The 23,016-nt window shown below is 36.5% G+C and overlaps 1 protein-coding gene across 1 annotated transcript in view; it reads left to right on the top strand.

Annotated features, from left to right (window-relative positions):
- The window catches only part of GABRA2 (gamma-aminobutyric acid type A receptor subunit alpha2), a 64,617-nt gene extending 42,051 nt beyond the window's left edge, over positions 1-22,566 (top strand). Inside the window, exons 7-10 of the mRNA XM_040594951.1 lie at positions 2,022-2,165; positions 2,961-3,113; positions 11,107-11,309; positions 15,370-22,566. Of these exons, the coding sequence (XP_040450885.1) occupies positions 2,022-2,165; positions 2,961-3,113; positions 11,107-11,309; positions 15,370-15,678 (809 nt within the window). The 3' untranslated portion in view covers positions 15,679-22,566. The remainder of the gene's footprint in view (positions 1-2,021; positions 2,166-2,960; positions 3,114-11,106; positions 11,310-15,369) is intronic.
- Positions 22,567-23,016: the final 450 nt, after the last annotated feature.

Raw genomic sequence — 23,016 nt, 5'->3', positions numbered from 1 at the left:
AAAATCTTAGCTATGGAGATAAAAGATCATTAGAATTAATAATATTTGTATCATGGAGCCTTTTTTGTCCTTTAAATACTATATTTATAATACATAATACAGCTTAACTAACACCAGAGATGTTAGCTGAAATTGGCTACTGGCTAATAATGTTTACATATACATGCACAGCAAGGTATGTTTGATTTATAAGGTGTGGGAGGAAAAAAAAGACTCATATGTAGCCTCAAAACAACTTTAAAAACCCTGTAATAATGAAACTGGTACTCAGACCAAGAGACTACTTTATACTAAGACTGCATTTCCATTCCTAGGTTGGAAACCTTTCCGACTCAGTATGTTAGACTTTCTGTAAACAGTTTCTTTCTTTCTTTTTTTTTTTTTTTTTTTTTGTTTGTTTGTTTGTTTGTTTGTTTGTTTGTTTGTTTGTTTGTTTGTTTGGTTTATTTTACTTACTAATTTATTCTTTGTTCTCTGCCCATGGTTTCTGGTTTTCCAGTACACAGGAGAATTCAAACTGTGAGCTATGTGTTTTTAGAAAAGCTGTCTTTCATTTCCCCCATAGTCACGTGTGCTTCAGCCCGCTGGCACATCCAGGGCACTCTTATTTCTGTCCATTTTATTTCTTTAACTAGCACTCCTTTCTAGACTACTGTGCATTTTTCAGCTTTTTGAAATTTTTCTTGAATGGTGAATAGTGGTGAAAATAAGCAGGAATCCTGAGGATTTTGGTTTAGCTGGGACAAGTCTACTAGTGGTATATGTTTGTCACAGCTCTTCATACGCTGTTAATCTTACATTGCTAGGAGGATCATCAGCCTGGGTGAATGTCTCCGTTTTCTTTTTTACACATAAGAAAAGATCCAAATTGAATGTATTGGAGAAGCTGTAGGTTAATAGATTACCCATCTTTATCAAAAAGTCTGGCCAACAGTGGGGTGGATGGGGACAAATCAGCAGTTGGCAATACGGCTGGTTTGCATTAAAGCAGAGGTCTTGTGGGAAGCTGGAAAGGTAGAAGGGAAATGTTAAAAATCTTGATGTTACCTACCTGTGAGATTTTGTTAGTCATGCATTTTACGGCTAGTTGCATGAAGAATCTTCTTTCTGGGTCTCCAGAGATTTCTCAAGTGAAAATGTTTTCAGCTCAATAGAAATGTTGCTTTTCTTTTTCACTTCACTACAGTTATGGTATAAGACTTAAAATGTACTTGTCTCAGTAAACCAAAATGAGCACACACTTTCTTCCATCAGTGGTTTACCCTTTTCCTTTCATACTACATTTGTTAGACTGGAAAAATCTTGCAGGACATACTACATTTTTTTTTTTCTTTCTTAATTACTGGAGAGGCATTAATGCTATTTAAAATACAGTGTTGATTTGCTTTCATTCTAGTTTAGCTTGACAGACTCTAGGCCAAATGTATGTGTGATCATGACTGCCCTGACAGAGCAGTCTGCTTGATGTCAGAGTGTACCACAAAAAGATGCCAAGGAACGAAATTTCAGAGAGTGTGCAGGGCAAGGCCCTGAGCCACTGCAAGTTTGCTAAGGGCATTGTCACTGGATCTGGCTTCCCATATTGAGGTATGAATTTCATCTAATAATAAAATGCTTGTCATACATTCCCACAGTGGAGAGTGGGGACAATGGAAAACGGGAATAATACAGGAATGAATTTTCAAAAATGTCATGTGTCCCTAAACAATGGAAATTGCTGTTCTTTTCATCTGGTTTACCGTGAGTTGTAGGATATTTATAATACCTAATCTCTGACAAGTTTTTTAATAGTGTAGAAGAGATGTTGTCTGTAATTTAATGGCAATAAATTGTGGTTAATAAGATCACAAATGAGTGCCCTGTTCCCATTCTGCAATAGGCATTTACCCTACAGTAAAACTATTTTAAATGGCCAAACATTTTTTTACCATATCATTTTAAGTAACTTCTAATTCTATGAGTTTTGATGTAAGCTGATTAATTTAAATTGCTGACGACTTTTTTTATCTTATTTCCCACAGATGCATACACAACTTCAGAAGTTACATACATTTGGACTTACAATGCTTCAGATTCAGTGCAGGTGGCACCAGATGGCTCAAGATTGAATCAGTATGATCTTTTAGGCCAAACAATTGGAAAAGAGACAGTTAAATCAAGTACAGGTTAGTAAAAGATATTTTGAAGAAAGAGACACTCACTTGGCTATGAAGAACATAGGCATTGCTGGTGGTGTTAGAAGGCTACTGAAAAAAACTTGCAAAATATAAGATATTGGGTATAGTCCATTAATGTATGGTACAAGTAACACATAGCAGCACTTCACTGATTCTTTCAAGTTAATAAGTAACTGGTGATAGCAGAGGTGAACTTGTCCCCCATGACTGTCTTTTAATGCGATCTGGAGCTCAGTCTTGAATCCTAATGTTTGTAACCCAAGCCTGGGATAATTGTTTAATTTCATCTGGTAAGTGACACTTTTTGTCTACTAAATGGGGAAGCATGAAGATTTCAACCACTTTTTCCTCCCATCAGGTTTTTGGCATTAAACACTGGATTATTCTACCAGACTCTATGCTGTGTTCCTGTATGTGCCAAGCTGTGATGGACCCCATGATTATCTTCTGACTGTAGACTAAGTTATCAGGGTGCTTTTGTGTGAACACAGAATTGCTTATGTGCAGAAGCCTGTAGGATTGAAGCTCTTGTGAGGACACACAAGAGTTCCTATAAGTTCTTGAACACTAATCTTTCCTCAAGCTCAGTGGGAATAAGGTGTAGTTGCACTCAAAAACTTCTTTATATTCCTTAGGATGCTTTCTACTGCAAAATACATTCTGTGCAATTTAACCCTAGTGCATTTGTTTCGTGTGAACATACCATTCTTTTACCAAATAAATGTGCTTCCTTAAAAAGATAACCTTTGGTTTCATTGTATGCTGTTTGTTTGTGGCACCTAGGTGAATACACAGTAATGACGGCTCATTTTCATTTGAAGAGAAAAATCGGTTATTTTGTCATTCAGACTTACCTTCCCTGTATCATGACTGTCATTCTCTCTCAAGTGTCATTCTGGCTGAACAGAGAATCTGTACCTGCCAGGACAGTTTTTGGTGAGTATACTGAGCAGCATTAGCTTTGTTTGCAAGAGCTGAAACTGTTAGGAAGCATTTCTGTAGTATGCTTGGTAAAGGCTTTTTTCATTCAAGTTAGTGCGTTTGTAGAATGTGATACTATTTCTAGTCCAAAATACAGCTATCTTACAGGTCTTCTGAGAATCCCAGTTTTTGGAAATTAGCACATACGAGAGAACTGTCCACATACCCTTGAGCCTTAAGAGGAAAAAGTTTTCACAGAATGGAAAAAAGATGATAATGTTTCTACTTAACAAGTAAATTTAGATTATTTTCTGAAATGCCTTACCTTGATATTATCCAGATGTTTTGGTACTTAGTAGGTAAGCCCATTTCTAAATATATTTGTAAATTAAGCAAATTAAATTTGAATTTGTTGGATTATTTGAATACATTAAATGTTGCAAGCTGCAGTCCTTTAAAAGAAACCCTACTTTGGGCAGCTGGGAAAAACTTGCACACTAATTCAAATTGGAGAGTACTGTAAGAGAGTGAACAGTTTCAGCAGCACAAAATAGTGGTGGTTCTCTTACAAGGTTTTGCTCTCTTTATTAAAGCAAAGTAACAAATGTCTTTCTTCTTTGCCTAACTTAAACTTCTTTTAATTTGTTTGCTTCTAAAGAAAAAGAGACTAGCACAACAAAAGGAAAGTGATGTCTGTGTGGAATCAGCCGTCATAAAAGCTGCAAAAAGTCATATGATTAGTCATCGGTAAACACCATGCAGTCTTTCAAAAAATAGGCCAAACTCAAATTTATATTGAGTATAATGCACAACAGAGCACTTACTGTCTCTGCTGGTATTGAAAATGTCACACAAAGTGTTGTTAAGATTGCAGGTTTGAATATGAGCCGCACTGAAGTCTCATGAAGTGGGCCAGTGGTTTTAGTGGGACCAGTTATCAGGCAGATTTTTTTTTTTCTTCCTTCAGAATCTTCTGTGAATTTGTCCATTTCTGCTTATCCAAGGGCACATTCCTCTTTTCCAGCCTTGCAAGTACACTGTCAAATCTGTCTATAATTCTAACTTTGCCCTTTTCTGTACTCTCTCCTATACATTTAGGACAGTGTAACCGATTTGCCCATGAAAAGTCTCACATCTTCTTTAAAATAAGTAATATCGGCACAGCAACCTGCTGCTTTACTCTCCTGGGGGTTTAGCGTAATATGGGTAATGAACAGTGTCCTGTTTCAGGATGCCTTGAAGGGAGCAGGGTCGGATAGCCACAAGAACAGAACCACCCCACCCAGTGACATAAAATCTAAAATCTGTTTGCTCAGCACAGTGGGTATACTGAGGAGACAGCAATTTCTGTACTAGTATTTTGTTTCTGCCGCACAGACATGCTCCTCACGCACCCGCCAGGGCTCGTCCCCTGCAGGCCAGCTGTAGACTGGCGCCCTGAAGGAACAAGACACAAGACGTGTTGAGGATCTGCCTGATGGAGCAGCCTGGCCTCTGTAGCAGTGTTTGCACCTCAGGCTTAGCCTTCTACATCGGGTTGGATGTCCCCTGAGGAGCTACTTCTTAACATTCTTTTACACTGTGGATGAGATTGTCAGCATCAGCTGCCAAGGGCTGCTCTAATCGCGTAGCCCCAGGTGAACCTCCTGGTCTTTCTCCATACCTACTGGCAGCAGTTGTCAGTGGGATTTCTGATACCCTCTGGTCTCCTGCCTAAATGTGTTACAAAACTGTGAAGTTAGCCACAGTTTCATAACAAAGTTTGTCTGTTGCTTCTTACTGTTTTCTGTCTCATACTGAATTAATCGTGACAGAGCTTGGCAGGTGCCCTCAAGGTCTCATTTGGGTGGTACTTTTGGGTAGACTCCACCCAGTGACACAAGAAGCCTGTACTACAGCTAAGTTAAAAAAAAAAAAAAAAAAGCTACTTCCAGCAGGGAATATAAAAAATAGCAGGAGATAGCACTTTACATTTGTATTGATCATACTTAACTTTTAGTTTTTATAGGGAGTAGTCACTTGCTGGATAGCCATCTTTTCATTGTGTAATAAATATATCAAAATTAAAGTATGGTTAAGTAGAAAGTGTTAGGTTTGATAAAGTGTTTTTCAGAATCAATGAGAAATTTGTTTCAAATACCTTCTTGAGAGCTACCAAGTCCTGGAAAGGACTAACCACTGAAGTAGGATTCCTTTCAAAGAAACATAACTCCCAGTTATTCAAAGCACCACTTAGCATTTATTATTTCATGCTTGAAAGAAGTTACTTTTCTTTCCCCTTTCTATTCTCTCTCAACACAGTTTCAAGTTCCAGGTTAACATTAAGGGCTTGGTATAATGAGGCTTCTTTTATAGTTGAGCTCTTTAATCCCTTTCCTTTATGGCACCTATTTAATATTGTTGACCTAAGCTATCTCAAATGAATAATTTTATATTGTTTTAACTTTGCTTTAAATTATTGAAAGAAGAAACTTTTATCTTCATTAATTAAGTCTTGAATGTGTTTTCTCTAGCAGATAAATTTGAAAAGCATTTGATTGCATTTTTAACGAAAGGGAATAAGCTTGGTTCATAATGCCTTCATTTAGTGCAAGATTACAATCTGTTTCATTTAGTAATGTGTTTATTGTTATGCACTTAGTGTCAACAATATTAGCAAAACCAATCTTGTGCATCTTACTGAATTCTCATGTCATTTTTAAGGGGTCATAACATTTAGAAGCATTGCATATATTTGAATAGCAGTATTAGATGCAGGTGACAGAAAAATCAGAAATTAGTTTTCTCAGTGCTACAGTTTTCTATGTGGTTTAACTCACATGGAGTAGGAATGAGAATGTTGAAATGAATGTAGTCAGATATATATTATTTGATACCCAAAGCAGGCAAGAAGAAAAATTAGTAGTCTTTTTTTTTTTTTTATTACATTGTCCTAGATGCAGAATTTTAAATTCACATAGCTGTGCTCTTTGGTCAGGACTCTGTTCTCTGTGGTCATTTTATTCTTATGCTGCATTCCTATCCCTGTGTTTTTCTTGTTCTTAGTTATCTTGGTTCATCTTTTCTAAGCCTATATTAATTAATGTACATTTTGAAGCAAAAAGCCATTTAGACCTGAAATAGACACACTTTTAAACCGTGCAACTACAGAAAGGGAAGCCTAAGAAAAGTGCAGATTTGTTCTGGTTATTTTTACATGGGAATTGAATTATGTAGACCCTTCCTTTTGAACAATTCTGTATGTGCAAAGTACCTTTTCCCATTTTGTTGAAAAAAAATCTCAACTTATGTTATTTACTTTGCCTTTCACATGCTGCAGATTGTCTTTCATGCATTTAGAGATATCCCACCACTCGCAACTTTCAGTCTATAATTCCTTAATTGGGAATTTCTGCTAACTGCAGCCATAATGCTCTAGTGGTAGGCAGTGGGCAAGCATACCTGAGAACTGTAGCGCTTGGTTAGAGACTGAGCTCGCTGCAAACAAATTAGTGTCTTCTTAGCTCAGTGGTGTGTCAAGACACTAGCTGGTGTTCCTGGTGTTCCATAGTGGCATAATGACATGCAACTTTTCTGGGAGCTGAGGTAAATAGCACTTGCCATTCAGCTTTGGGAATGATCTTGACTGTCGATCAATGGGGAACTTTGTTCCACTGCTCATGTTTGGTACAGCGAAGCAACATGAGCACCAGCTTCACAATATGTATATGTAAATTGAATGACTGAATGCAGCTTTTCTGGAAATAGATTATGTACGGTCCTTGGCTTCCCATGCTATTAAAAAAGGCTTCTGCCCTTTCATGTTGTTGTTCTTTTAGTAAAAAGGGTAGGCAGAGCACTTGAGCTGTTTCCTACAATCTTTCTCTCAATGGTTGTCCAGACTCACCTCCTGGTGTCTATGCAGAATCCATGTACCCTCCTGTTGTATTGTATTCTTAAGTAATACATATACATTGTGTAAGTAAAAAAGAAACAGTTTGGTGTGTAGCCAGATGGTATGGTATAATACTTTAAAATTACACTATTTCCAGAATTGTAAAGCTTTTGTTTATACCTCCAACTATTTACTCTTGGAGTGATAAAATGAAGTAGTAATCTGCCTCTCTGTAAAAGGGACAAGTCTTTTCTTTCTGCTATGTTATTTGTATTTATAAATCTATTCAGGTTTTGGACCAGGTTGAGTGATCTAATTACCTAACATTTGCAATTACTGTTAAGGAAAAAGAAAGAGTGAAATAATAGAGCAATGGAATTAGCTTCCTAATAAAATAAAATAAAATAAGGTAATTTATCAATCCTTTTGTGATGTGTTCTTCAACCAGTATGTATCTTTGCAAAGTGTTGTGATGAAAAAATAAAATTGCAGTAGTAGCATGACATTTTAAGAAATGGAACACATCTTAAGCATTTTATACAAATAATTTGCAAAGCTGAAGCACCTCTTTTGTTACAGAATTGTCCTTTGGTAGCTCTTTATTTAGGCCTTTTACTTTTGTTCTCAAAGGAGATGTCCACATTCTAACATGAGAAGGCTAGGACATGATTTAGTTGTGTAAAATCTGTTCAAATTAGAAAAGTCAGTTGATACACAAAAGGTGAAATTAGGGTCTAAAAGAACTTCTTCCTGTCAAGGATTAGCCTGGCTTTTGCACACAAATGTGGGCATAAACTTGTCATCTTGATAGATTTGAACTTTAATATTTATTTGCTAACTCCTCCAATTTCCACTGTATGCTTTTAGTTAGGCATTTCTATTTTTTCAGTTTACCTCTTCCACTGTTGCGTGGCAGTGCCCTATACCACTGAGTGACAGAAACTGTTTGCCTAGAGGTGGCTGGCTAACTTTAAACACATTTTGAACAGTATCCATCTGTCCTGGAATCCAATACATGACAGAGCTGGTACTTTCCCCAGCCAGTGGAAGTGCTAGTGAAAAGCATTGAATTTGCAGCCTGGAGATGGATATCCTCTCTCCGATGAGCTGCTGCAAAAGTGGCACCATGAAAAAAAAATATAATATCCTAGGCAATCAAGTAGCTTCAGTCTTGGCCTGAATGGATAAACCTGTAGTGATAGAAGATACTTTAGATTTTATAGACATGCACTGCTGAGAACAGAAAGTGTAAAGATGTTGGAGTATACTTACTGTCAAGTGTAAAATATTTGGTCCTCTTCAGAGAAGGGAAACATCAATGGTTTATTTTTTGGATCCTTTTTAAAGACAAACTGGTGGCTGCTTGTGGTCTCTTACAAGATGATGCCTGTCCATGTCGTTCTGGCACCCGTTCAGTGCCACATCTGCTGGGTGCTGGGCTATAGAAGATAGTTCTTGACCTGTATAAACTATGGTCTTTCTATATCATAGTGAGTTATCGTGCAGTCTTTACACAGCCTATTAAATTATTTAGGCTGTTCAGAATAGTATAAGATTTAGGGGAGAAGATTGGTTTCCTTTAATATTTTTTACTATCTCGCTGTAGGGGGACAATCCACTCACCATTTTTTATACCAATTTTAGCTCACTAGTGTTCTGGATTTGGTAATGCAGTGAGGAATGTTTCTGATCTGGTCAGTGTATGTGTTTTGTGGGGTTTTATCTTTGTGAAATAAATGTGTTTTGTTTTACAAGTTGACCATATTCTTCCACATCAATAATTTTTCAGTTCTCTCAGGTTTAGCATGACAAGGAGGTGGCTTATTTCCATTCAGTCCTTTCTCATAAAGAAGACTTAATAATACTGATTTTTCAAATTAACTATAATGTGCAAAATCATCTGTCTTTTGACTGAAGAACAATATCAAAGTATAAAAATGCTAGAGATTCCAAAACTGGCAGGTATCACAGATTAAATTAACCTGTCCAATTTTTTCCCACTCAGTACAGGTTAAATGACTCTGGTAGCTTGATCATCACTGAATGTACAGAGTAAAGGAATAAATGACAGTGCACTGGCAGCTGTCTGACAACGTGCTGTTTGGTTAGCATTTGGGTCACAGAGTGGTGTGGTTTGCTGAACTTTTTAGAGGAATTGTCGACTGGTGGCAAGGCACAAGATGTATATTCATGATGTTTTAATTAAGACTAGAAAAGTTCAGCTGTTAATCTTAAATTAGATTTCTGAAGAAGCCAATGGGTCTTCCAGAATATTAGTTTATTCTAAAAGGTAGGACTTTAACAAAACAGTACCTTAGCAACTGTGCTTATTTACATGTGGATGAGGTCACCTTATCTTTGAGAAATAATCACTTTACTGATACTTCTGTATAATTAAAATGATTTATCTGCAGCTCAGGACCAGTGTTAAAATTTGCATGTGATAATTTTAAATGTAAGACAGATGCCTTTTCCCTGAGGTGCTGAAAAGAATTAAGCCATATGTTGTGTGTTAGGAGAGAACAAGTTCTTTACCAAATATATTGTCTATGCATTTTCATACAATATAGTATGATAGCTGCTTTCTTTTTGTTGTATAGGCAGGTAGATCCTAACAGCGTCATGGCTGATTCCAGATGAAACCCAATTATTTAATTTATGGAGACTGAAAAAGAGCAATTAGAGAATTATGTTTGCTAAGGTGTCTGGATACTGTGTGACTCAGCACGATGCTTCTGTGCCTTATTTTCCTTGCTGCCCAGACCTTTAGAAGTGCATCAAGATAGAGCAGCACTGAGGCTGAGTCCACTCAGCTTTGTGTTGTCATTCTTTGTAGCACCTTCAGAGGTGGAGGTTCTTTAGGGGAGGGGGGCGGTGGAGATTGAAAAGCCTGAAGAGGTCTGAGTTGGTGTAATGCTGCTTCTCTTCCCTCTCACAGTGGTTAAAAATGCTTCTCTTGTAGCAGAAGGAAAATTTGAGCTAGGTCAATCCTGCAGAACCCGTGACAGATTGCTGACAGTGGAGGATCTGGTTTAGGGAGAATGACTTTACTTTCTCTTGGGAATCTTCTTACAACAGTTTTAGGAGTGTGTAGTTGTTGAAGCTGTGATGTGCTGTTACTAATATTTCAGCCATGGTATCTCTTTTGTCTGTCATAATGGAGTGTAGGTTTGCTGATCTGTGCTAAGTATATCACTTTGTGTTGCTGTTCATTCTGGAGATGTATTTAATGGCGTGCCACAAACGGAATAGTTTAGTTTGTCTAAGTGTGATTCAGCCCGAGGTGGGAGAACTGATTTACTTAAGGAACGGAGACTGCATTTGTGGCTGTGGGTTTTGACTTGCTAAAACAGATTCAGAAAGATGTTCTCTGTCCTCCCATGTATCTTTTTTTCTGTTTTGTTTGTTTTTATTTTGTTTTGTTTTGTTTTAGTATAATCCCTGGCTTCCTACTGGGTCCTCATTATGTGCAAAGTACTGTAAAGGCCTTTTAATAACTGCCACAGTGAAAGAACAACAATCTTCCTGGGTCTTGTTTGCTGACACATTATACACAGATATAATAATCTGATATTTCAAATCAATATGCTGTTGTAGAAAAGATCCGTGTTATCTGAACAAAAACCTGTTTATGTCCTCATCTGTGTCGCTGGATGGTTAGTGAGAAAGCTACTGGCAATGTCTCCCCCAACATTATCTCTAATAATGTATATGTACGGTCAATGTATGTGGACCGGTCAGTAAAGATGGGTGCCAGACCTACAGCCACCAAATGCTAACGTATTCATTACTACTCTAATGCTGCAAGATATTATGATTCCATTAAGAAATTGTTAATCTTATCCCTTACCTGTCCTGATAGCCAAAACCAAAAACAAACAAAAAAGGAATTATCTCTCTCCTGTAAGTAAAATCTTCAGCTGGCTAAAAAAGGGAAGTTTAGATGACAAAATTGAACTAAAGCATTGCAAAGGGAACGCCCAATGGAGCCTTCAACATGGTTCTGGCACTTTTTCACCAACTTAGACAAGCAAATTTTCCATTGTGTTTCATGAATATTCTTGGTTTGCATTTTTGTTGACATTCAAAATCCAAGTAACATTGTTGATGTTCTGTTTTTTTGTCCCCTTGCAGGAGTAACAACTGTGCTGACAATGACAACGCTGAGCATCAGTGCTCGAAATTCGCTTCCCAAAGTAGCATATGCAACAGCTATGGATTGGTTTATTGCTGTTTGTTATGCGTTTGTATTCTCTGCATTAATTGAATTTGCAACAGTAAATTATTTCACAAAACGAGGATGGGCCTGGGATGGAAAAAGTGTAGTGAATGATAAGGTAAGTCCTAAGGAAATAGCCCTGTTTCTAGTCAATTGCACTGAACCAGCTGTAATATATTGTTTTGACAAAATTGGCTATATTAAAAAAAAAAAAAAAAAATTTATATCAAAAGAATGTAGATGTATTTTCTGTCCTGAACAAAAATATATCTGCCCTGATGTAGCTAATCTCATTTTGTCTCAATAATCCAGATTTAGGTATCAAGCATGTTGCTCTTTTTTTATGTTGGGGACTGTCTTGACTTGTTTCTTGACTCCCCAGATGTAATTGTTTATCTGTTTATCTGTTTATTCAGAAAATTTAATCCAGATTATATTGGTCAATCACTCTATTATTTATTTAATCCCATTGATTTGGAAATAAGCAAAAGATTACAGAAAGAGATAATGTATTATAATTTTCCTGGTAACTAAGGAACAGAAAAACAACTGAATGCCCATATATGTAAAAACTATTAATAACAAAATCTAGAAGTTCTGAGCATTTTCAGTATTCTGAAACTTATCCCTAATGATATGTAGACATTCATTTTTAAACTAATTTACATAGCAGTTGCACAAAATTCTGAGTACTTCTTCACCTGTGATGTATTGATGCTTGGGGGGTGCAGAAGCACAGTCATGCCTTAATTTTCTGGTATTGATAGTAGTGTAGGTGTGATATCATGAAGAAATTTTAACCTGATGGAATTTCTTATTTTGTGAACAAAATGAACTGGTGATACACCTAAATTTGTGTCAGGCTTCACAGTTTATAATTTTAGTAACTCAGAAAAAATGTTAAAGCTGACTTGTTGTTTTGACTGACTTACTATCCGATATAATTTTGTCCTATCTGAGTCCCTGATTCTACCCATGGGAAAGGATTTCTTCTTACAAGAATATTCTGATTTCTGTGGTTCTCCTTAAAATAGGATAGAATATTATTTGCTTTCTAGATGGTAATAGTAGACGTGAAACAGTTTAATTAACTGATGGTTTCTCAGCCCTTTGAATGCATAAAGCAGCAAAATGTTCAGTTAATGGTAAAGGACAATCAGAGGAAATGAGTACATTGTTTATAATTCCCTGTGGCTTCTGGAAGGGCATGAACTATCCATAGCTTCAGGATCTGCTCCCTCATGCTAGAAGTAGATATCGAATCACTACAAGTTTGTCAGCATGTCACAAGTGAGGCTTTTCAGACTGGCACATTGCCCTGGCATTGTAACAATGTAGGGAGCCCTTAAATAAACTCTCCAATCATCCTTTGGCTGTTCCTTTAAATGAATATAACAGTGTTGTCTTGTGATCTTAGGAGTGGCAGCTGTTGAACAGCTAGGTAGTATTCCTTCCATAGGAATGACAAAATTAGCCATTCCATTTTAAGATTTATATATCATTCACATTCCCAGTTCTGTATTTCTTTCAAACTGGCTTAACAAAAAGCTAAACTTTTAACATATTCATAGTTTCTCATACAAAAATATGGTTTGTCTTTATTATGCAGGTCTCATTAATGGTATTACAGGTACCTTTTAAAAACACACTAGGAATGCCTGAAAGGAAGGAATTATAGAATAATTAAAGTATTCCTTTAGTAATTTGATTTGCTAATTTGCTCTTACTCTTGTTGAATGCATCTGTGCACATAAAGCCAGATTTACTCTTTACCAAATAAAGTGAAATATGTTTCCTCAGTGACAGTCATCTGTGTTCATGTCATATGGAAATTCCCATCTGAATGTTATCAACATGGAATTGGTCTCACAGGAAAGCAGGTGCAGGGACAAGCTACTATTTGATCAGCCCTTTTTCACGCTCCAGTCAACAAGGAGCAATGCTGAATTCCCACCTGATCCCAGATTTTCTTTTTATGTGATACCATCTCTTGAGACAAGGTATTTAGGGCACTACATCTAACCATTAAGATCTGATCAAGATTTGTAGATGTCCTTAATAAATATCAAGTTGGAGCTAATTTAAAATCAAAATTGGAAATTGGGTAGATGCTTCCCAGTGGAAGTAAAAAATTGGAATGCACTTGTATGAGAAGTATCACAAGTCTTCCCTCATTTGTGCCACTTCCATCAGATTAAAAATCAAACCAAACCAGTACAACAGCTGATGATTTCTTATATGAGTCAAAGTTAACTATTTCTTTATCTGTTTAATTCTGTATTTCGCAGAAGAGGTGGACTGAATCTATATTTATTTGCCTGCTTCTCAATTACAAATGGAGAGCCATGCTTTCTGAGAAACGGAAATCCTTCCATTCTCTCCTGTAGGTTATTAGAAGTTCCTTAGTTTGGGCTTACTGCAAAACAGTCAATCATTTTATAGCATTACAGTCTTACTGCAGAGCTGGTCTGTGTACCTCTGTATGTCTAAAACCTCAAGCCTATCCTCATTACCTACACACTCCTGTATATATCTATAGACATAGCCTCTCCATTGGACTGCCATTGGCTGAACTTTAGCCATTTGAGAGCATACACAATCCCGTAAAAACACAGAATTGCTGAGGTTGGAAGGGACCTGTGGAGACTTTTTGAATTTAACTTCCCTACTCCAAGCAGAGTCAGCTAGGGACAGTCGCTCAGAGTCATGTCCAGATGTTTTTTTAATATCTCCAAGGATGGAGACTCCACAGCCTCACTGGGCAACCTGTTCCAGTGCTCAGTCATGCTCACAGTAAAGCAGGCTTTTTTGTTTATTTAAGTGGAATATTCTGCATTTCAATTTGTACCCATTGCCTCCTGTCCTTCCACTGGATATCACTGGGAAGAATCTGGTCTGGTCTTCTTTACTCTCTCCCACCAGGTATTTTTAAACATTGATAAGATTCTCCGCTGAGCCTTCTCTTCTTCAGGCTGAACAGTCCTAGCTCTCTCAGCCTTTCATATTTCAGGTGCTTCAGGCATTAAATCATCTTTGTTGTTCTTCACTGGATTTGCTTCATTATGTCCATATCCCTCTTGAACTGGGGAACCCAGAACTGGATCCAGCACCCCGGATACATCTCATCAGGGCTGAGTCAAGGGGAATGATCACCTCCCTCCGCCTGCTGGCAATGCTCTTTGTAATGCAGCCCAGGAGGCTGTTGGCCTTCATTGCTCTGAAGGCACATTGCTGGCTTGGGCTTGGCTTGGTGGCCAGCAGGACCTTCTGGGCTTTTTTCTGCAAAGCTGCTTTCCAACCCATTAGCCCCAACCTGTACTCGTGCATGGGGTTGGTCCTCTCCAGGTGCAAGACCTTAATTTCCCTTTGCTAAATTCATTAAGTTCTTGTCATTCTATTCCACTTACCTTCTGTTATTTTTTAGATTCTAATCCCCATTTCATCAATGTAACGCATTTAAAAAAAAATAATTCTGAAAAACAGAAACAGTTTTTGGGCTACTTCTTGCAGCTCACTTCTGCAACTACCAGGCTGGAATAGTTTTTTATCTTAATCACAATCTCTTTCTGACCTCTGTCTGTGTGTGTGTGTGTGTGTATGTATATGTACATGTAAATACACACCTTCAGAATCTCTTAAAAACTTAAGACCATTATCGAAATCCTTGTATTTATTGGTGGTATGTTATGAGGTGTTCAAATAATAGTGATGCTAGATTTATGTGGGAAAGATGGCCTCATTTGCGTTTTATTACAATGCCAGGTAATCTTTTTTTCCCAGTCCACCCATTCACTCCTCCTAGTTCTCTTAACAGAGAACATTTTAGAGATCTTGCAATTCTATTGTCAGGAGCCAGATACAAAGCAGCTAGAGAAAGACCAGCTCTTCTCCGTTTATCCTTACAATTGCAGTAACAAACCCTTCCTCATATAACTTTGGTAGGGCATTTGATGATGCAAGAGTCCATGTTTTTAGACCATTCTTATGTTACCTGTACCATCTTTTTGGATAGATGGGGAGTGTCTTTCTTTATATTTCAATTTATCAGTATGGTATTTCTGGTATTTATTTTAACAGACTCACACATACTCATTTGTTTAACATTTGAAAAGATGTTTTATTAAGTCTATTCTGGCAAATACACATTAAATATTTAACTTCATGCTGTCTTTCAATAGAAAAAAGAAAAAGCATCTGTCATTAAGAAAAACAATGCCTATGCAGTGGCTGTTGCCAACTATGCTCCAAATATTACCAAGGACTCAGTGCTACCAACCATCTCCAAGAGTGCTACAACTGCAGAACCCAACAAGGCAAAACCAGAAGCGAAGCCACAGGAAGCAAAGAAGACATTCAACAGTGTTAGCAAAATTGACAGAATGTCTAGAATAGTGTTTCCGGTCTTATTTGGTACTTTTAATTTAGTGTATTGGGCTACATATTTAAACAGGGAGCCTGTCTTACTTGGCTTTGCGCCATCAACCTAAAAGCTGAATTGCACTGAGGACTTAAAACATCATTCTAATCAGATAGGTTGTTCGCTATGTACAGTCCGACTAATAACTGCTAATCTGTGAACCATTATGTACAGAGTGTATATAGATGTCTTATCTGTGTATCTCCAAAGGAGGGACACAGTGTTAATTCATGGGTCTGTAAACAGATAGCACCCATGGCAAATATAGCCAGCTCTTTAAAAGTGATACCCAGGAGAGTTCTGTTAAACCAGGATTCAAATACACAGAATTATATTCTCTCCGTACAATGAAATGAAGATATGATCCTACATAATTATTTAGGAACAGTATTTTTTTAATTTAAAGTTAAAATATTTTTCTATAAAGTAACTAATTCTACTTTAATGAAAGAAACTGTCATTTAAAAAAGTGATTTTTTTAAAAAAGGTGTAATTGTTTCATACAATAGCAGTACCCATGTACATAACAGAGTATGGTGGTCATACAGTTCTACTGTTCACAAATGTTCTGGACAGTAGGTAGTCTGAAGAAGTAGTAAAGACTACTATATGGCAAAAGCCACAACTTTCTTACTTCTGTCCTGTTTGAAGTTGTTAATAAACTCTTCTAATTGATTTCAGGGAAAAGCAAGTGTTAATCAAATTTCCAGTATCAACTGACTTCTGCTAGTGAAACTCATTCTTTTCACCATTTTGTTTATCTGATGTTGCTAAGCCAGGTCGTCTGGTTCAGCAAAGTTGGGTTTTTTTTGCTTTTTACCTTTTTTCTTAATTGGATTATTGTCAGATACATAAAAACATTCAGAAATTTTTCAGGGTTAAGTATATCAGTAATATAATACACTCTTTTTCCTTGCTTAATGATATTCTAAAACCTGTGGTTAAAATTCTTACCTGTATTTGTCCCAGAAAGCATTGTTTTCAAGGGAAACAAGAACCATGATTTAAGTTCAGGAGATTGTCCATATGATAAAATTTACTGCTGCTTTTGTAAATTGCAACTTTACATTTCGCTGACATAACTTTACAACAACTTTGTATACTATAAATGGTTTTGCTAAGATTTGAATGTTATTTTTTTAATAAAAGGTCATGCGTCATCAGTAGGTATCAACTGTATTTCCTATACACAAATATAACAAAATTGGAGCTGCCATTTGCAATTTTATATGAACATTTAATACTGATCAGTAAAATTGTTTCTCATCTGAGCCTTTGCAAAGATTCTTTATGCCCCTAAAGGCCTGGTAAATCATGACATAAGTAATAATTGTGTACTGTATTTAGATTTTAGTATACTTGGCCAATCAAAAATGTTTTGATTCACACATACATTAGCAGTTATTAGTTGACCTTTAAAAAAAGATACACCTTTATGATGATGTCTTCTAGTAGAGACATATGTAGTCGTATAGTGTCATTTATTGCAGTTTTGTACAGTACTTGAGTATAGTGCATAAAATAGATATGTTCAGAGTTTAACAAAGTTGTACAAATATTTCTAAAATCAAATAAAAGAGTATCTTAAGACATGGAAATGTGCTAAAACAACAATGAGAAACACTGCTTTCATTTGCTCTTTTATTTTCTTGCTTTTTCTTTGCTTTTAATGTGGTTCTGTTTTGTACTTTGTGTGACAGTATAGATGCCAAGGTCACAAATGCATATTATGAATAGAATTAATAGTTAAGACAGAGTTGACATCAGAAAAATAAAGACATTTCATAAGTTATAAATGAAAGGGAGAAGCATGGACAAGGTGTGTATCCCTTGAAGTCCCTCTAACTAAACTGTCAGATTAAACCTTTCTCATCAACAGTAGTTAAAAAATGAGCACTTTACTCAGAATATTAAAATAAAACTATCCTTATTTTCATATATATTTATATATAAATGTAGATCTTCCATGTAACATGGAGATGTGTGCAATAGTGTGATTATGAGCATAAGGCTGGAAGGCAAGCAATAAAAAAAAGGTTTTTTTCATGGTATAATTATACATTTTAAAAATGTTTCGTTTGTAAATTATAGATTATCCCTTTAACATCGCATTGTCCAGGTATGAATAAATATATAAATATGTACATATGTACAAATAATTGTAAATATTAGAAATGTAGAAAAAATCCCTTCACTTTTAACTCTGTTTTTGGCAAAGGGCTCTGACTGTATAGTTTAATGGAGGCCCATGCTAAACTGCACTTGAACTTGAGTAGCTCAATTATGTTTTCTGTAGCTGCGGTCTCCTTCCTGTGACTTAGTGGGAGTTCTTACCTTCTGTTCACATCGGCAAGATCTAGGGACTCTCTGAACCTCACTGAACTGGGGTGTGAGAAACAGGTTTGTGTTTCACCCTTGGCCATATCCCAGGTACTCCAAACCCTTCATAATGTTTGAATGATGTTGTGTATTGCTCCATGCACAACACTGTATAGTCAGAATGCTCCCCCCTGCAAACATGATTTTGCTCAGAGGCATGCTGGATTACTGATAAGGAAGGATTTTGCATCCTTATCCAAGAATGAGACCCCTCAAAGGTTTTTAACAGTAAAGTCTTCTCCAACAAGTCTTCTCTGGAAGATAACATCTGTGTAATGCAGAGCTGCACACGAAAAGCATATATATCTTCAGTTGGCACAAGAAGCCTGTTACTGTCTTACGTTAGTCTACTCTGCTGCTACTGCTTGTATTGGGTACAATTATTTTTTCATTCACTGACCATTTTCTCCATGCTTTTGTTATACTTAGTGTCAGTCAGACAGGAAAAAAAAAAAAAAAAAAAGGTGTTTATCACATGCTAAAGATACATTTCTTGCATGCTGATATAGAAAAATAGGCATACTATATAAAATGACTCAGTGAAAAATAATATATTCTAAATATCTACATGCAGTTGTTGTGGGCATCAGCAAGGCTTTTGAGTGCGTACACTCCAGTAAAGTTTTGCTTTTCCATTTAGTTCAGTTGGTTTGTGTTAAGGCAAACTCCTCCTGTAGGAGGAAGGAGTCTGCTTTACTGTTTCACTACCAAAACATTTATAGCGAGTAAACTGACCACACATAAATTGCAAATTTGTAAGACTAATAACTGGATAAGTGAATTTGAATGTAAAGATTCAAGTAAATGCAAGCATCATGCAAGGAATATTGGAACACAAGAGTTAGACCTTCTTTCCACTTAGCAGTACAGAATCTGTGTCTGGGATTTTAAAGCTGGTGTCACAGATTTGTGTGCCAAATACCTAAAACTTCCATTTAATTTGAGTAAAGTTTGCTGGTCTTAAATACTTCAAGCAGTGAGAGAGGGCATGAGTGAGCAAACGCAAGTCACTTCACTATCACATACTTGCACATGGTGTCTGTGAGTGAAATTTTTGGTTGATATGTTAATCTAATTTATTCTTCCTATTATTCTTGGGTCAGGGTGTCATAAGTTATGTGACTTAAGAAAGAATACAATAAATACAATGATATAACACTGTGGTAAACTTGGATTGGAATTACCATAATTCTGAATGAGGTTTATGAAATAGGTTTCCAAGGTAGTACGGGGGCACATACTTCTGAATGCATGTGGTTGTTAATTTAACAGTAATTTATAAATCAGCATGAAGAATATAGAGATCAGCAGGGTTTATCAGCCAGGGTTGTCTGCTGGAGACTTCTTAACAGATTGGTTTTAAAAGAGTGGCTTCCAAACTTCTCAATTATGTTGTAGCCAATGAAATTCCCTTCAGCTTCCACATCTGGGTTAATCCAAATTGTAACTGCTGCATTGTTGAGCATCCTTAAAGAAATTATTATGGTAGATGTGAGATACGAGCTTTTGCTTGGGAGAATACTCATACCACTGAATATTATGGTAAATTCAGGAGCGAGCTTGCCTTTATGGTCACAGGAGCGAGCATGAAAGAGCTTCAATAGACACCAAACAGGAGCCCAGGAGCCTTGCTGAATCACCTTCCCTTCCCAGTGATTATAGATAACATACGGGGTGGTGAGACTTTTCAGGAGTGGGGTGACCATAAACTGTCTGCATGAAAGCAACTAGAAGCAGCTGGGAGGACGTAGGCATGTGTAGGGGAGGAAAGGGGAAGGAGAAGTAAATGGGCTTGTTACTGTGTCAGTGGATTTGGAGATGATGGAGGAAGAAGCCATTGAGGGAGGTAATGTATATTTTTGTTTCAGCTTCGGGTCTGAGCCTTCATACTTGAGTTGTGGGAAAGTACCTTTTAAAGCATATGACATTTAAATACTTCTCGTATAATTCTGCTGAACTTGAGGGACATGAGTTGTGCCTTTAAAACTGAGAGGCTTCTGCTGCCTGCTCTGTGAAAACCATGCAATGTTGTGAGCTTCCCACCATATGGGACATCTAGGGTGGTGGGAGGAAAGAAGCTTCAGGAATTAAGTGGAACTTCATTAGCTGTAGTTTTGTTTTCTTAAGAGGTGTGGTGTGACTTTCACTTAAGCACAGATAGTCAGCATCCATCCTCCATACCTCTCATTCCTATTCTGAAAGCTTAGTGGTGCACAGGTTTTTACCTTGGCCTTTCACAAAATAGATGAAGTCCGTTCCTGAATGTTTCCATTCCTAAAAAATTTGCATGAAAAATGATTTCAGTATGGATATGAAACCACCATCAGTCTATGCCCAATTATGTGTAGACACACAATGCTAAAATTTAGAAAGCAATGCAATGGATTTTAAAGTAGAGGAAGAAAACATTTTAAAATGAGCCCAGAAAGTTAAATTGCTTCATTTAAAAAACACAGAGCATGATAAATGTACAAATGTCTAAACAAATCTAAATAGAATCTCTAAATGTGGTATAATTTGTTGTCATTTATAAAGCTTTTGTCTTAAAGACTTTGACGTTTTAAAGTAATTATGTGAATTTATATGAGAGTCAGCTCACACTTCAGCCTCCACTAAAGGGAGTGGTTCTTTAGAAAGCAATTTTAGGATTCCTTCCACCTCTTCCCAGTGACGGTGCAACTTCTGCTAAAATGCTGTCACTTTGCAATATAACTTTAAGTTGTATCCCTTTAAAATTACCTGCTCTTATTTTCAGTTGAGGAGACCTCCTGCACCTCATTTCTGTAGATAACCCAAAGCCCCTAACAACCAGAACTTTTAATTCTATTCTGAACCCAACTATTCATTCCAGCCATCTGAGAATCAGTGAGGAACATCATCACACCTTTAGTAGTAGAAGCTAAAGGCTCAAAGTTGGTTTCAATGAATGGCAGATGTTAATCACATAAAAAAAAATTGCCTTCCTCTACTTTAAACCATTTAATTTTCTAGAATCAGATCTCTCTAGGTGAATCCTTGAACTCGTGTTTTGGAGTCTGTGATTATTACATCTTACTGGGAAAGGCTAAACGCTGCGGGCTTGACATCTCTGACTGAGACCAGGGCAAAATTTGCACTGAATTTAAAATAAAGCTGGTTAGCATCCTCCAGATCTTCATCTATGTCACTGAAGTCAGTAAGGATCATTTACAGAGAGGGAGCACACATGAGAGTACACCTGGGCTCTCCTTTGAACAGAGGTGCTTAGTTCTTTAACCCATGAAAATAAGCCCTTAAAAGAAGGGCCAACCATACTGAAATACAGGACTTGATGTCTGTTTCATTCCTGCTATATATTAATGCCTTTTAAGAATATTGTGCAAGTGCTATGAGTTAGGAGTAGATGATAACAGTCACAAAAAGGAATTTGGAGGGTGTTTTAAAATATGCAAGATGATGTATACTCTTCCTCTAGTGTTGGTGTCTACATAAATATATATGAATATATTTTTATCGATGGATGATTTAAAAGTTATATTTTGCTCTCAGATTTTAATTCCTTACATAATATTGTGAATACTTTACTTGATCAGGTGGCCTGGAGCATGTCTTTATGCATTCAAGGTTTTTAATGATTGCACTGAGTGCTTTCATTCATCTGATATTCAAAGAGGTGAGCTTCAACAGGTTAAAGTGTTGTATTTGTTTTCCAGTACTTCATCCATCTACCTATACTGTTGAGGATGGATGGAGATAGAGAATGGAACAAGAAATTGCTTTGATCAACTGCTTTTGATATTCTTTATTAGATGTTCATTTTGGCTGAATTTATCAGTTTATAGGCTACTGTAGCTTAGCATTAGCATGGAATGCAATGTAGTACTTTACATCTATTAGAATACATATGTACAATATGCACCGTATCTATAAACTGTTAAAAAATCAGTTCCTAAACAGCACCCCTTCACCCTCTCTCCTCTAGTCACTTTATTAAGAAACATGTGAAGGCACTTTAATTTCAATGGAAGTGATTACACTAAATCTTGTTATACTTGAAAATAGTAAAAATAACGTGGAGTCTTATTCAGACATTGTTTGCAATTTCTCAGCTGGGCTGGAGTCAGAGAGCATTTATGCATTGTATGAAAAATCTACTTTAGTGAGTCACTTAGGCATGAAAATGTAAAGGAATTTGAAAATAGATGCTTTCAGTGTATCAACAAGAAATATTGAAAGAGGAACGATGGAACCGATAATTTTAAAGAAAATTAAACACCAATCAAATATGCACAGTAAGAAACTGCATGATAAATGTAAGTATACTTAACCTTGAACATCAACATCATATAAAATCTGGGTGACAGTTCACTTATTTAGTAGGTTTCATAGTTACAAATAACTAAAGAGGATGATAATATTCTGTAATTTGTGACCTTGTTTTAACTGGAAAAAGTTGTTACTTTTCTAAAATGTAAAAGAAATAACTGAATTTATGTTTGAATGTGTCACTGCTTGCTGTTGAAGAATATTTATTAACCACATGCAAAATATTGCTTAACATTATCTTTTTGTACTTCTTATTAAAGTTAATTTAAATATAGCACATTTGGTATTTTTGTTTTTAATGGTTTGACAGCACACATGTTTAATTCCCCTCATGGCTTTTCTCTCAGGATTTGTGTGTGGGGTTTTTGTTTGGTTGATTTTGTTTGCTTGTCTTAAGCAACCCATTACATCCTCTGTGAAGGTGCTTTTTTATTAAAGATAGAATTTCCAAAAGGAAGCAAACAATATATTGGGAAAAAAATATTCCTTAGCTTGGTGGGAGTTTAACAGGGTTTTTTTTATGTATATAATGAGAATGTCCCCATGTATTCATATTACGCATAGCAATATTTCATGTTTTCAGGAGATTATGAAACATATTGCTGCAGGGTATATACTTATCACCAGGTGGAATATAAGAAAGCTGCTACAAGACAGCTTGGTTCTTCAACGGAAGTAGATGGGGCAACAAAAGTTACGTGGAAACAACCCCAAATGTATATAC

This window comes from Falco naumanni, chromosome 1, assembly GCF_017639655.2.
Source record: "Falco naumanni isolate bFalNau1 chromosome 1, bFalNau1.pat, whole genome shotgun sequence".
NCBI classification, from domain to species: Eukaryota; Metazoa; Chordata; class Aves; order Falconiformes; family Falconidae; genus Falco; species Falco naumanni.
Note: the sequence above shows the minus strand (reverse complement) of the source record. Positions and strands in the feature narration are given on the sequence as shown.